This window comes from Haliaeetus leucocephalus, unplaced genomic scaffold (genome assembly GCF_000737465.1).
Source record: "Haliaeetus leucocephalus isolate CR32 unplaced genomic scaffold, Haliaeetus_leucocephalus-4.0 Scaffold0, whole genome shotgun sequence".
Classification (NCBI taxonomy): domain Eukaryota; kingdom Metazoa; phylum Chordata; class Aves; order Accipitriformes; family Accipitridae; genus Haliaeetus; species Haliaeetus leucocephalus.
Window position 1 is genome coordinate 8,791,997 of NW_010972436.1, and position 13,431 is coordinate 8,805,427.

The 13,431-nt window shown below is 37.4% G+C and overlaps 1 protein-coding gene across 1 annotated transcript in view; it reads left to right on the forward strand.

The window, feature by feature from the left end:
• MALRD1 (MAM and LDL receptor class A domain containing 1) overlaps positions 1-13,431 on the forward strand; it is a 295,191-nt gene that overhangs the window by 192,392 nt on the left and 89,368 nt on the right. The window contains exons 29-30 of the mRNA XM_010562756.1: positions 3,141-3,269; positions 8,043-8,204. Coding sequence (XP_010561058.1) covers positions 3,141-3,269; positions 8,043-8,204 — 291 coding nt within the window. The remainder of the gene's footprint in view (positions 1-3,140; positions 3,270-8,042; positions 8,205-13,431) is intronic.

Below are 13,431 nucleotides of genomic sequence, written 5' to 3' on the forward strand. Positions count from 1 at the left end.
CTATTGGGAAAAAAATTATATATAATATTCCATGCTACATGTAATCAACCGTCATCCAATACAGATCAAAGCACAACTGAGGAATAAAATCAGTCAAAAAGCTATATATTTTTACATGCAGTCCCACACAACCAACATATGCAATGAAATAAGACGTAATGAAAATTTCTCGTTTTATCTGAAATGTCAGCTTTAAACGTATTTTAAGCAGTTCTTTAGGAGACATTGTTTTGCTTTATGTTGCGACTCCCTAGAGGGAGGTTTGAATACTGTTCTTGGAAACATCCTTCTCCAAATTCAGTCCTGATAGACTCAAACCCAGATTTTGGCAACCCTGTAATTTTGATGACAAAATTAGAAATGGGCAATATAATATTTTGAATGTCCTCTCTTTTTCTTTGTTCAAAGTGGTTTCTAACATGTTTTTTTGTTAAATTGCATCTCAGCCCTCAGAATTGAGAACATATTTTCTAATATTTTCTTCAATACGTTGTTCTGATCAAATAGACATTTTATATTGTATTTTAATTATATATTTAAATATTTATATTATATTTAAAGAATGGTAAAAATGAAACTTCTAAGTTGCAACTTCTGTGTGAATCTTTGTTTGGTTATTGGGGTCGTTTATGCTGAAGTTGTATTTTATGGTTAAAACCCACTGTATTTCTTGTTTTGATTTAGTTTTGGTCAGAATGAGTGTGTACTCTTGAAAGTCGATTTTCAGTGTCATTGTGACACTAAATGCTGAATAGGAGTTTGGAATATTTAGTTTGACTATGCTATGCTAATGCTGGTATGCTAATTCTGAGAGGGATTTTATTTTTATCTCTGCCAAAGGCTGTAGCAGAATCTCCATCTTTATCATAAATGTAACCTGGTATCCCTAAAAATTACATATAAACAATGTCTTACTCCAAAAGGATAAAATTCACGTGACTCTATGTTTGGACTTTATGGCATTCACATCTGTTGAGATACAAGTTTTAATTATGACTGTATATGGATCACATGTTTTATTTTAGGATAGGCTAAGAAATGCATAATATTCTTAAATGCTCATTTCTGGTATGCTTGAAGTACTGTAAAGTAGCTTATTAAAAAAAGAACTGTAATTAATATTAAAGCGCTAAATATAAATGATAGAGTAACATAACATTGTCTTGATTAAAGGTGAAAGGAGGTAAAGGTGAGGAATATGATCAATCACAAAGCCATGGATTTTCAAATGTCATTCCCCTATATGGTGATAATGTACCTCTTTCACATGCAGTTAAATAAGTTGTGAAAATTATTGTACCCTAATGGCTCTGCCGTTAAGTAATTTCTGTCATTATTTAAGTCATTGAGTGACTTAAGGAAGTCACTCAATTTTCCAGTGCATCATTTCCAGTGCATGGGAGGGAATGAAGATGAGGGAGTCAGACTCTTCTCGTAAGTGCCCACTGACAAGACAGAAGGCAATGGGCACAAATTAAAAAAAACAGGAAATTTCATCTGAACACAAGAAAACAATTTTTTTTTTACTGTGAGGGTGGTCAAACACAAGCACAGTTGTCCACAGAGGCTGTTGTGTCTCCATCTGTGGATACATTCAAAACCCAACTGGACATGGTCCTGCACAACCTGCTGTAGTAGAGGCTGCTTCACAAATGCTTCAGTCAATTTTTCTCGAGTCCACTCCTCTGCTAAGGGCTTCCTGCCACTTGGATTCTCTGTAAAAAGCAGCCATAGCTTTTCCTGTATTTAAGGCATTCATGGTAATGCTGTTGTCTGTGGATTCCCTGACACATAATCAGATCAAATGAACAGTGTAAAATTAAAAACCAAAACAAAAAGACAGATACCAATTTGAAACCAGATTTTATTTCTACCAACGCTCAGGGATGTATGCACTTCAAAACTGGAAATTTAAGTCAGGTCCTGCAGGTAACCAAACAGCACGGAATTTTTTTTTGAACTCTCTATTCTAAATATTTGAATTACATTTTAATGCTGTGTTGTTGCTCTATTTAATATTACCTCGTGTACATGTTTAAACTAAACCAAAAATTTAGTTCTCCTTTCCTATTTTGCTTCAATGAGAATGTAGTTCCTCAGACTGTAAAATTCAGTAAGTACCTCTATTTGAGGAGATTAATACCCTGACAACAATAACTTCCCCTTCTGGAAATAAGGGCCTGCACAAAGATAAATATCAAAGTGTTCTGTCCAGACTGTGTTTAACAATTTGCTCTATTTTAGTCATGGTTGAAGGAAAAAAATGAAACATTTTAGATTGAACAGGGTCAAAATACATTCTTCTAAATGTCTTATTGCACAACTTGGAGCTCTAGACTGAAAAACAATCTTGGGTTAACAGGAGTGCATCTTAAATGTTGCATTTGGGATTATCAGAACTGTTTCAATTACTACTAATGAAAATTATGCACTCACTGTACTGAACTAAAAAATAATTTATATAAGTTTCTTTATAGTCTGACGGTTCAGAGACGGCTGAATCTCACCGCTTTTTGGCCTTGGCCCTAGCACTTTATGTGCAAGTTACTAAGTTACTCTAATTTTATGAGACAATTTTCACTCACTCTCAGAGATGATAAAAAATTGTTGTAAAACAGAACCTTTTCTTAAATACCGTAAGAGAAATATCTGGGCAGTTCACACACTGAGAGCAGAAGTTTCTCTAAACTCTTCAAAAAAGTTAAACATCTTATAAAGGCTTTAAAAATTTATGCACTACACAAGTGTTGTATAACACTGATTTTTCTCAGTTTAAAATGTTCTTATTTTCCAAATGATGTCTTGTAATTATGAGCAGAATAAAGCCTTTAGCCTGTCTACTTTTCAACAGCTCACAGAACCCTTTTTAATGGAATGTGCACAACAAATACACTGGGGAAACAGTTGTGTTGATGCTGAACTGAATTTTCTTCCAGGCAAAACATCCTACCCTGGAAGCTATGGGCAAGGCCAATACAGTAGTCTAGATATGCATAATGCACCATTAAAAGTGTGACACCAAATAACATCTGGTGGAAGCAGTAAATCACTGAAGTCATAGTCTATAATGGCTAAACAAATAAAAAAGAGCATCCTTTGATTTAATTACAATATTGATTTAAATGTCCTGTTGGTTTCAGTTGGAGAGAATCCCAGGGAATGCCCTGCCCTCACTGATTTTGTGTGTGGGAATGAGAATTGCATAGAATCTCAGTTCATCTGTGACTATAAACCAGACTGTGAAGACCTGTCAGATGAAGCTGACTGCAGTAAGTATTTCTTTGTTTATTAATGTAATCTTCAGTTAAAATTTTAATTTTAAATTCTGTAGCATAGCTTAGGTGAATTCACTCAGTTGCTCAGAAAATAATTACAAGAAGGTTGCATGTTCCTCCAACACAGAAGGTCTGACATTTTCAGATCCTCAGACATTTGCCGCAAAATTAGTTAAGTGTGATTTAGTCACAAAAGTGTAACTTACTCAAACCAAAGATTAAATATTAAAAAAAAAAAAAAAACAACAACAAAAAAACCCCAAAACAGCTTAAGGACTAAAAACATATTTAAGGAATAAAATCCATGGGTTACAATACAAATTAACTCTGAGAAGAAATGTAAACTCATTTATTAAATTGAAAGCATGCTGAGCTGTCAATGTTGAATGAAAAGCTAAGTAAGCAAATTAATGCACAATAGCATTTAGACATGATTCTGCTATAAAAAGGGTTTATTTAAAAACAGGCCTGTCTTTCCTTTCAGATTAATCCTGTCTTTGTGATCTGAGTTGTGTCACTACTACGTGTTCATTGTTCTTTGCTCTTGCTGCTGTTGCAGAGCTATGAAAATATTTTCTTGCTACTACTCCATTACAGAACAGTTGGACAAAATGCAATCTGTCTATATTTTTTCATTCCTAGTCAATATTGAGACAAAATTTGTCTGTAGGTATTCTTTGCTAATGCTATTTGAGATGGAAGGACACAGTTCAATTTTAAAAATCTGGATCAAGTTAACAGGCTTTCCAAATCAGACTTGAAACTGAAAAGCAATAAAACATTGTGCCTTTGTTCCTGCTCCATGTCTTTGTTTATTTACAGTCACTGTCCGGACCAGGCTTTTGGAGTAGGAAGCTCGAGCAGCCCATATGTACAGTTCTGTAATCAGTCTAATTCTTAATGTTTGAGCTGGAGGGCCAAATTCTGCCATAATGCAGATATGATCAAAAGTAACCTTGGTAGATAAAGTGAATACATCACATGCATCAATTCAGTGCTCACGTTGTGTTGAAGTGCAAGCACTCCATTGAAATCAACCAACGCTTGGTGACCCTTCAAAAACAAAGGCATTTTCTCTTGCATGGGGTTGCTAAATGCTTTGACTGGACAGGGTTACAAAAATAATGACCCTTTATTGGATGATGTAAATTATATTGTTTTAACCAGACAGCAGACTTACAACCTGGACTACATGTGAAGATGTCACTATAGGAGATTTAACTCTGAGTTTCTCCCTCTTTGTTGTTTTCATAAAAGTAAAAGTTCTGAAGTACATATGCTGAAGTTGGTGTCTCTATTTCTGTTTTCTACCTCCTGCAGTGCTTTGCCTTTCAGAGAATTTTGTGAGTCATATTCATGGAAATTAATCTACATTGAACGATAACTTTAAAAGGCTAGCTTTTTTTCAAGTAGATTCCAAGAAAAGATAGATTTTAAACAGGTAATCTGTATTTCTTGTATACAATGTTCATATTTTTTCAGGAGTTAGACAAAGTAAGTGCAGCAAAATACCCTGTAAACTTACCCTTGTAACATTGTACAGACCTAACAGAGACATAGTAAGTCTGAATTGTTGTCCAATGTAAACTGCTCTGTAAAGATATTCAGAAGACTATCGAGGCACTTGATTTATTCTGTAAATATTGTTACAGGATATAGTAGCTTCATCTGGAGGCAGGGGGGTGGACTGTCCTGTGCTGTCTAGAAGGACTGTGATAGCATCAGCTCTTTTTTCTTAGTCAGATAATAGATGGAAACATTTCAGGCCATAAATTATCTCGAGTCACGGTAAAGCAGCACAGTCTTTGCTATACTGCAGAAAAGCTTCTCCAAGGGAAGAAAAAAAAAAAACCTGATATTTGCTTTAAATAAATAGAGTGAAATATCTTTTTATTGTAGATGGACAGGCTGTCGTTATATCAAAATGTTTTCATCAGTCTTTAGTCTTGCTGTTGCTGCAGAACTGACAAAATATCAAGTTAACAATAGAGGAGAGATACTGTAATCTGGCATACAGAATACCCAGATAAACCACAGGTATAATATTTCCCTATCTACTATATCTTAGTTCCAACAAATGAGACATTACATTGGGATAATCACACTTTTTCCCTGAGCGTATATCTTATAGATGGGAATGAACAACATTAATGGGCACATATTACCTTTTAGATATGGAAGCCTCATTTTTTAATTAAAAGGCAACAGGAGCTGCTTAATCAGAAAAAGAGAGCAGAACTGGCACAGAGAAAGCCCTTCACAGTCTAACCTGCCCCATCACAGGTGGTTATGGCCACATTTGTCTGTAATTTTCTCCTTTTCTCTGAGCTCAAGGTCCGAGCTTATTTCACATTCTACTATAGTTTTATACCAGTGTAACTCCAAAGAATTAAATGGACCATAATCTACTCAGCAGCAATTCCTCTATGCAGGATCTACAACAGAATCTGGATTAAACGAATTGTATCCATGTAGGCTGGTAGACTTTTTGTTTTTTTAAATAAACTCATGGAAATTACTTACTCTATGCTTCATTCAATCCAGTCAAGCAATCTTGCAAAAATTTCATTCTCTCAGTAACCTGCTGGAAGTACTGAGGTGAAAAAAGCACACATGAAAGCAGTTTCAATTTTCATGAATTGCAGCCAATTATACACCCAGATTTGATTAATAGCAAACCTCACTGTTGATGAAGCAACTAGAGGAGTGCTTGAATTATTGAAATAAAAGCAATTTTTCAGATAAATGGGACAATCCTCTTCTGGTGGCTTCTAAATAGGGTCTGTTTACCCATAAAATAAAAAATACCCAGCAGGTGCACATATATTGGGTGACTCTGTCAACCCTGTAAATACTGTTCATAAATATTTATTAATAATTGCCTTCTGAATGCACTGTTAAGATACTAGGGTAAAATTCCTGAAGTCAAGTAATTGATTACGAATAGTAAAAATTCCAAATGCATTTGGAATTTGATCTTGTTAGAACTGCACAAGAAAATTGTACCTGTTTCGATTAATGGGTTCCTTTCTTTGCATGCGAGGGTGTTTGGTGTTGGAGTTAGGATATACTAGGCTTACATGATGCTTGTAATGCAGTGTCAATGTGAATGCTCAGTGCATTTGCCTATACCTTTCATGATTCCCGAAGGCCATGCTGTGAATAGCACTAACACAAGCACAGAATGGTTGAGGTGGGAAGGCACCTGTGGAGATCGTCCAGTCCAACCTTCTGCTCAAAACAGGGTCCACTGCAATAGGTTGCCCAGGGCTGTGCCAGTAAGGTTTTGAATATCTTCAAGAATGGAGACTCCACAACTTCTCTGGGCAACCTGTGCCAGTGTTTGACCAGCCCGACAGTAAAAAAAAGAAGTTTTTTCTTAACCTTAAAAAGTCCTTCCTGTGTTTGTGCCCATTGCCTCTTGTCCTGACACCAGACACCACTGAGAAGAGTCTGGTCTGGCTTTGTCCTCTTTACACCCTCCCAGCAATTAATAAATACACACTGATAAAATCCCACTGAGCCTTCTCTTCTCCAGGCTGAACAGTCCCAGCTCTCTCAGCCTCTCCTCATGAGAGACACTTTAGTCCCTGCCAGTAAGGTAAGACTACATTACAGAACAGTACAGATCCTTCTCTTAGCATTCAGTGGGACATACATTATCCACTGGATCAAAATTATTCTTCTTTTAAGATATTTGTCCTATACATTTAACTAAGATGACACATTTTTACAGAAAAGCAAGTCCACAGGGTTACAGTGTGTGTGCAGATCTTGGTCATACAAAACAGGTTTATGATAATGATAAGTCTTTTTTACAAAGGATGGCATCAGTTGTTCTTGTGGCATCAAAAGCAGAAAATAGGAAAAAACCAAAACAGATTACAAAAGGCAATTAAATCTGTTCTTTGTATCTGTATCCTTTATACCTAGACAGTGATACATAAATAGTTGTATTTTAATGCTGCAGAACACTTCTAGGTCAAGAAGCACACTCTAAATCCTCAAATTCATTTGAGGTTCTGAAATAGTCACAGTCAGACCTATTTCTAAAATGCACGACTGACTGTGATGTTTAATAGATTGGAACCTTTTCCCAGAGTCCTCTCACAGGGGTAGTCCTTGGTCTCACTCAGCAATTGTGCAGCTGCCTCTGCTTTATAGCTAAAGACCTTTAGAAGCCAAAGAAGAGTTTGTGATGCTATTTCATTTGTCTCTACCATAGCATTTTTATAATTTTGTTGATTAATTACTTTTACAAAGTCACCTGAAACATCAGAGGCAGATCTAGAAACGGAACGTTGAACGAAGATCTCTTGAATTCAGTCAGTATCCTAATCACTAGAACATGTCTCTCAGCGTAAAACTGCCTTCATGCATAACACACAATGATGAGCCAACATATGTTCTTGAAAAACGCCACTATGGAAGTGGAGTGCAGTTTTGCTAGCTAATTGGCTGAGAATCATTCTGTCCGTTCACCTTGAATAATAACGAAAATTGGTGAAGTCATCGGTCTGTCTTCAAGACTTACATGGACATATATCTGTAATAAAGTTTAAGGCTGTTTATACCTGCTCGGGAAGTGAAGGGTGAATTTTTTCTTTCCTTCCTAATTACCACATATTATTTATGTCAGTACATGGAACACAGGGAATCATAGCATTAGCTAAACAGAATCCTTTCCATTACCATGTACAGTATGTTCATTACAGCCTTTTACATATAAAAGCTGGGATGATAATTTACTTCTTACTCTATTTTCAGGTTACTACACAAGTATTCCTGGAAGCTGTAACTTTGAAACACAAGATCAAGACTGGACCACTGTATGTGGATTAACTCAGGACCCTAGTGATGATTTTGACTGGAATATTAGCAACAGTGCTGTCACGGGACAAACGGGTCCTGATACTGACCATACACCAGGTATTGGCATGTGTTGTACATCACTTTTGGGAAAATGAAATATTCACTGAATTAAAAAAAATGTTCCCTAGATTAGTGCCAAGATAACAGCAAATATCAGTGTGATCAGCTGAGCTTATTGTATATGCAGACAAATCATAGTGAGCAATTAGCACAGCTCACAGAGCAGTTACAACAAGCATTTAAAATGTTCACTTTTACATTAAACTTACAATAGAGGATATGTAACACAAAAAAGCCATGCAAAAAACTATATTAAATGTTTTAACATATTGAGTTTTGTTGTTTATACTATCTGGTAACTTCTAGTTCTGTCTGACCACAAAACCAAACAGCCTGGCATAGTAGCCTATTAGCAACCTTTTTAATCATTGCTTCAGCAGCGCAGTAATTTTATAGATTGCTCTTTTCAGAGTGGTCCTGATTATATCATTCTTTATAATCCACTTCAGCTTGATGCATTTGTTTAGTAATTTCCTAGACAATGAGCTGCTAAATATAATGTGAAGATGCTAATTAATCATCACATCTGGGACACAACAGACATCTTTCTAAAATAGTACGGCATGCCTGTACAAATGTTGTAACTGTCTCCGCGTCTGCAATGATATTATTAATTAAGGGGTTATTTGAAAACTTTTAAAGAACTAGAGATATGAAATTTTAATACAATAAAAGAGGATGTATTTGGCAATAATCATGGATCACAAAGATATTCCATCAGGTCTTGCTCAGACGTGCCGTGACAGTGAAGCCATGCACTGCTGAATGGCTGAAAAACTTTGGATAAACAAAGGTGCGAATAATAGTCCAGCCATCCATTTCTCTCAGGTCACCTGCGCACAGAGTGTAGAGCTTGTATTAAGCAGCCCCTTGACTGAGACCATCAGATGACCCTGACTGTGCTGCAGTCAGTCTCTGGAAAACCTCATTGCATTGCAGGCATTTTTATAGGCAGCTCCATGAAAGTATCAGTTTTGCATTTCCAATATCAGACAAAACAACATTAGGACATGTTGCTAACCTTTAACTCGCTCATGTTTTTCTAAGAACCCAGCTTAATCTGTTGTTATCTTTCCCTCTCCCGATCACCAGCTCTGCATTTTTCTCACCAGTCACTAGTATTTTGTTAATTCCTTTTAGAATTCACTGGATTCAAATGAAATCTCTGTATGAAACCTTGTGTGTCAGGCCCTAATACTCGTGGTTTCTGAAGTGTAACTGCAGTATGAATAGAAAACATTGGACCAATACTTGTAGAAGATGGTCATCTGACTAATAGGGATGAAGAAAAAGTGGAGGCATTCCATGTGTTTTTTGCCTCAGTCTTTAACAATACTGATAGACCTTGGGCTGCTCGGTCCCCTGAATTGGAGGACCATGAGTGTGGGAACAGTGACTTTCCATTTGTGGACACTGAAATTGTGAAGACCAACTGTATCAGCTGAATGTTCACAAGTCCATGCAGCCTGATGGCATTCATCCCAGAGTACTGAAGGAGCTAGAGGATGTTATGGCAGGACCCTGCTCAATCATCTGCCAAAGGTCTTGGGAGCCTGGGGAAGCCCCTGCTGACTGGAAGATAGCCAATGTTATTGCAGCTTACAAAAAGGGTGTGAGGGAACACCCAGGGAACTACAGACCTCTTAGTCTAACCTCAGTTCCTAGAAAAATTATGGAGAAGATTGTGCTGTGTACTACTGAAAGGCATTTAAAGAATATGCAATCATCAGGCACAGTCAACATGGGTTCACAAAGGGAAAGTCCTGTTTAACTAATTTGATCTCCTTCCATGATAACGTCACTTGCCCAGTGGATGAAGGGAAGGTGGTGGATGTAGTTTTTCTGGATTTTCGTAAGGCTTTTGATACTGTCCCTCACAACATCCTTCTGGACAAGTTGTCCAACTGTGGGATGAGCGGGTTCATGGTGTGCTGGGTGAAGAACTGGCTGAAGGGCAGAGCTCAAAGTGTTGTACTGAATGGGGCTACATCTGGTTGGCAACTGGTCAGCAGTGGTGTTTCTCAGGGTTCAATTCTAGGGCCAGTTCTGTTCAATATATTTATCAACGATCTGGATGCAGGAGTTGAATGTACCATTAGCAAGTCTGCTGATGACACCAAACTGGGAGGTGCTGTTGACTCTCTTGAGGGACAAGAGGTCTTGCCAAGGGATCTAGATAGATTGGAGCATGGGGCTATGATTAATGGGATGAGATTTAACAAGTTGAAATGCTGGATTCTGCACCTAGGATGGAGTAATGCTGGGCACAAGTCTAAATTGGGAGAGGAGTGGCTGGAGATCAGCCCTGCAGAAAGGGATCTGGGGGTGCTGGCTGACAGCAGGCTCAGTGTGAGTCAGCAGTGTGCCCTGGCAGCCAAGAGGGGAAACCACATCCTGGGGTACATCAAACACAGCACAACCAGCCAGTCAAAAGAGGGGATTATCCTGCTATACTCAGTGTTGGTGCGGCCTCACCCTGAGTACTCCGAGCAGTTTTGGGCCCACAATCTAAGAAGGATGTGAAGGTCCTTGAATGCCTCCAGGGGAGGGCAACAAAGCTGGTGAAAGGGCTGGAAGGAATGTCCTCTGAGGAGCAGCTGAGGACTTTGGGCTTGTCTGGTTTGGAGGAAAGGAGGCCGAGGGGTGACCTCATTGGTCTCTACAGCTTCCTGAGGTGGGGAAGTGGAGAGGGAGGTGCTGAGCTCTTCTCCTTGCGATCCAGTGGTAGGACACATGGGAATGGTTTAAAGCTGTGCCAGGGGAGGTTTAGACTGGACATTAGGAAGCATTTCTTTACTGAAAGCATGGTCAAACACTGGAACAGGCTTCCTAGAGAGGTGGTCAATGTCCCAAGCCTGTCAGTATTTAAGAGGCATTTGGACAATGCCCTTAATAACATGCTTTAACCTGGTCAGCTCTGAATTGGTCAGGCAGTTGGACTAGGTGATTGTTGTAGGTCCCTTCCAACTGAAATATTGTATTCTATTCTAATAAATTTCTGCTATACAAAGAGTCTGACTTTAGAATTTGAATTGTCTGAAATTGTAACTGGCTATGATAGTACTCTTCTCCTTGTCAAAGGTTTGAATAATCTACTTTTCCTGGAGTGTGGTACCATCCTAATGAATTTTAGAAAAACAGGCAATGATACACTGGTCCTTAAAGAATGGCTGAGGAGCAGTGGGTGTGGATGCATGTGAAATGCTTAAGGTTCCTACCTAAGATCTTGGTTTAACTTACCTCCCTGACATTGGCTTGCCAGAAATCTTAATATAGAAGTGTTTCCCTAGATGCCCCTACAAGATGTTGCTGATAGACTACTACCAGAATGCCTACTGATTGTTAGGAGAATGAAATTGTATTGATAGGCAATTACAGTTATCTGTGTTATGTAGACAGCAAGCTGTAATTGTATATCTTACTATATAAATATAAAATAATATAATATTAATGCAGATTATATAATATAATAAATCTGGTTGGAATATTAATTTCCATCATAAATGTGCCAGTGTCTATTTGATAAGTGCTTAGCTCTCCTTTCCAGAAGCTTGAACAGTTAGAAACACTATTTTGATTTCTATCTAATCAGCAAGTATAGTTAGTATTCAATGTAGAAGCATCACAATCTCTACTGTTTTTCTCTTGAACTTGTAAGCAGCATGATCTCTGGGTTTTGACTCTTTTTTGGTGATTTGCATTTCCAAATTCAACAGAGACATCTTATCAGCAGGTGGTTGTAACTGTTTCTGTCCTACTCATTTATCCTCCCTTTTCCTTTAGAAAATTCTGCACCTGCTGCAAGAGCTGCTCACCTGATCATGATGGAACTGCTTATCTGCCACACATCACAGTTTTTCATTTTAGAGGAAGCAGACATCCATACTAGTTTGTGTTGCTATTGCAGGCTGTAAATGTGGAAGTTCATTCCTCTTGGAAAGGGACAGAACAGACAGGTAGAGGTACAAACTTTTGCAACTGTCCCAGGCAAGCTGTTCCTTGAAAATCAGTAGTCTGACTTGCTTTCTTGCTGTTCCTTTGATGCAGCGTAATGACAAAACAACCAGTAGCCCTTGGCTCTTCAAGGAGATTTTGTGTGCTTTTCTATTTCAGTTTCTTTCATTTAATTAGTTCTTCTATGCTTCTGTTAAATTACCCAGCAATTGTAAGAAAAACAAAGTTAATAAAAAGCAAGGGAAAAGGAAAACAAAATTAGAGCAAATGTGTTTGCAAAATTACCCAGATTTGTAATTTACTTGTAAATTAACTGGGCAAGAAATATTCACATTAGGTATAAAGAAATCACTTGTCAGAATTGCCAACGGCCTAGATACTGATGACCTGTAATGTCCAGAAGTATCTATCAGCCCATTCCCGACTGAAATCCAATTCCTTCTTGTTCCAAACTCATTTCCTCTAGTTACTAAGTATATAAATTCATCGTACAGAGCATGCATGCCATTATAGCAATATAATGAAGTCTGTGATATTATACCAACTTTGTATTAAGAGTATTGGCACAACTTTGTGTGGAGGAATCTCATATTTCTTTAAATATGTCTTATATTGCTTCATGTAACACAACTTAAATTGACATTACAGATTTCAGATGGATAGAAATGTTAAATTGAAAAAAATTTGCATCAGTTTAACAAAATTAACTTATTGCATTGGTACAGTCTCTGGAAGAAGATAAGCCCTCTAATTTGAAAACAAAGACTTTTAGTGATAACAACTATGTTTCACCTGTTTAACATTCTGCAATCTGACCAGTGTGTAGCTCATGCAGGTCTCAAATTTTAAAATATTCCTTTCCATACATTTCCTTCTCAAATCATTCTTTCTTGCTCAAAACCAGGACACTTTCAACCTTTTGCCACTGCATCTGTGAGCTATTTAAATATTCAGAGGATGTAGCTGATTAAGTGCAGAACATTTTCAACCTCAAAATCTTCAGCCAAATGCAAAATCAAACTTGTTTAACTTTTGCTATATATTGTATATAATTTTGCCATATATCTTATATCATGTACCAAGGAGTCGGGCACCTTGGTCTTCCAGTTTGCTGGTCAGTATGCAGCTATATGTGACCATTGTATTTATGAAGTATATAGTATATCTGTGTCATTATAATATTTAAAATAGTATTTTCTCTCCTCACAAAATGTATTTCTTGAAAAAGCTTGAGGCATAACATGATACCCAGATAAGCTCACTGAAAACA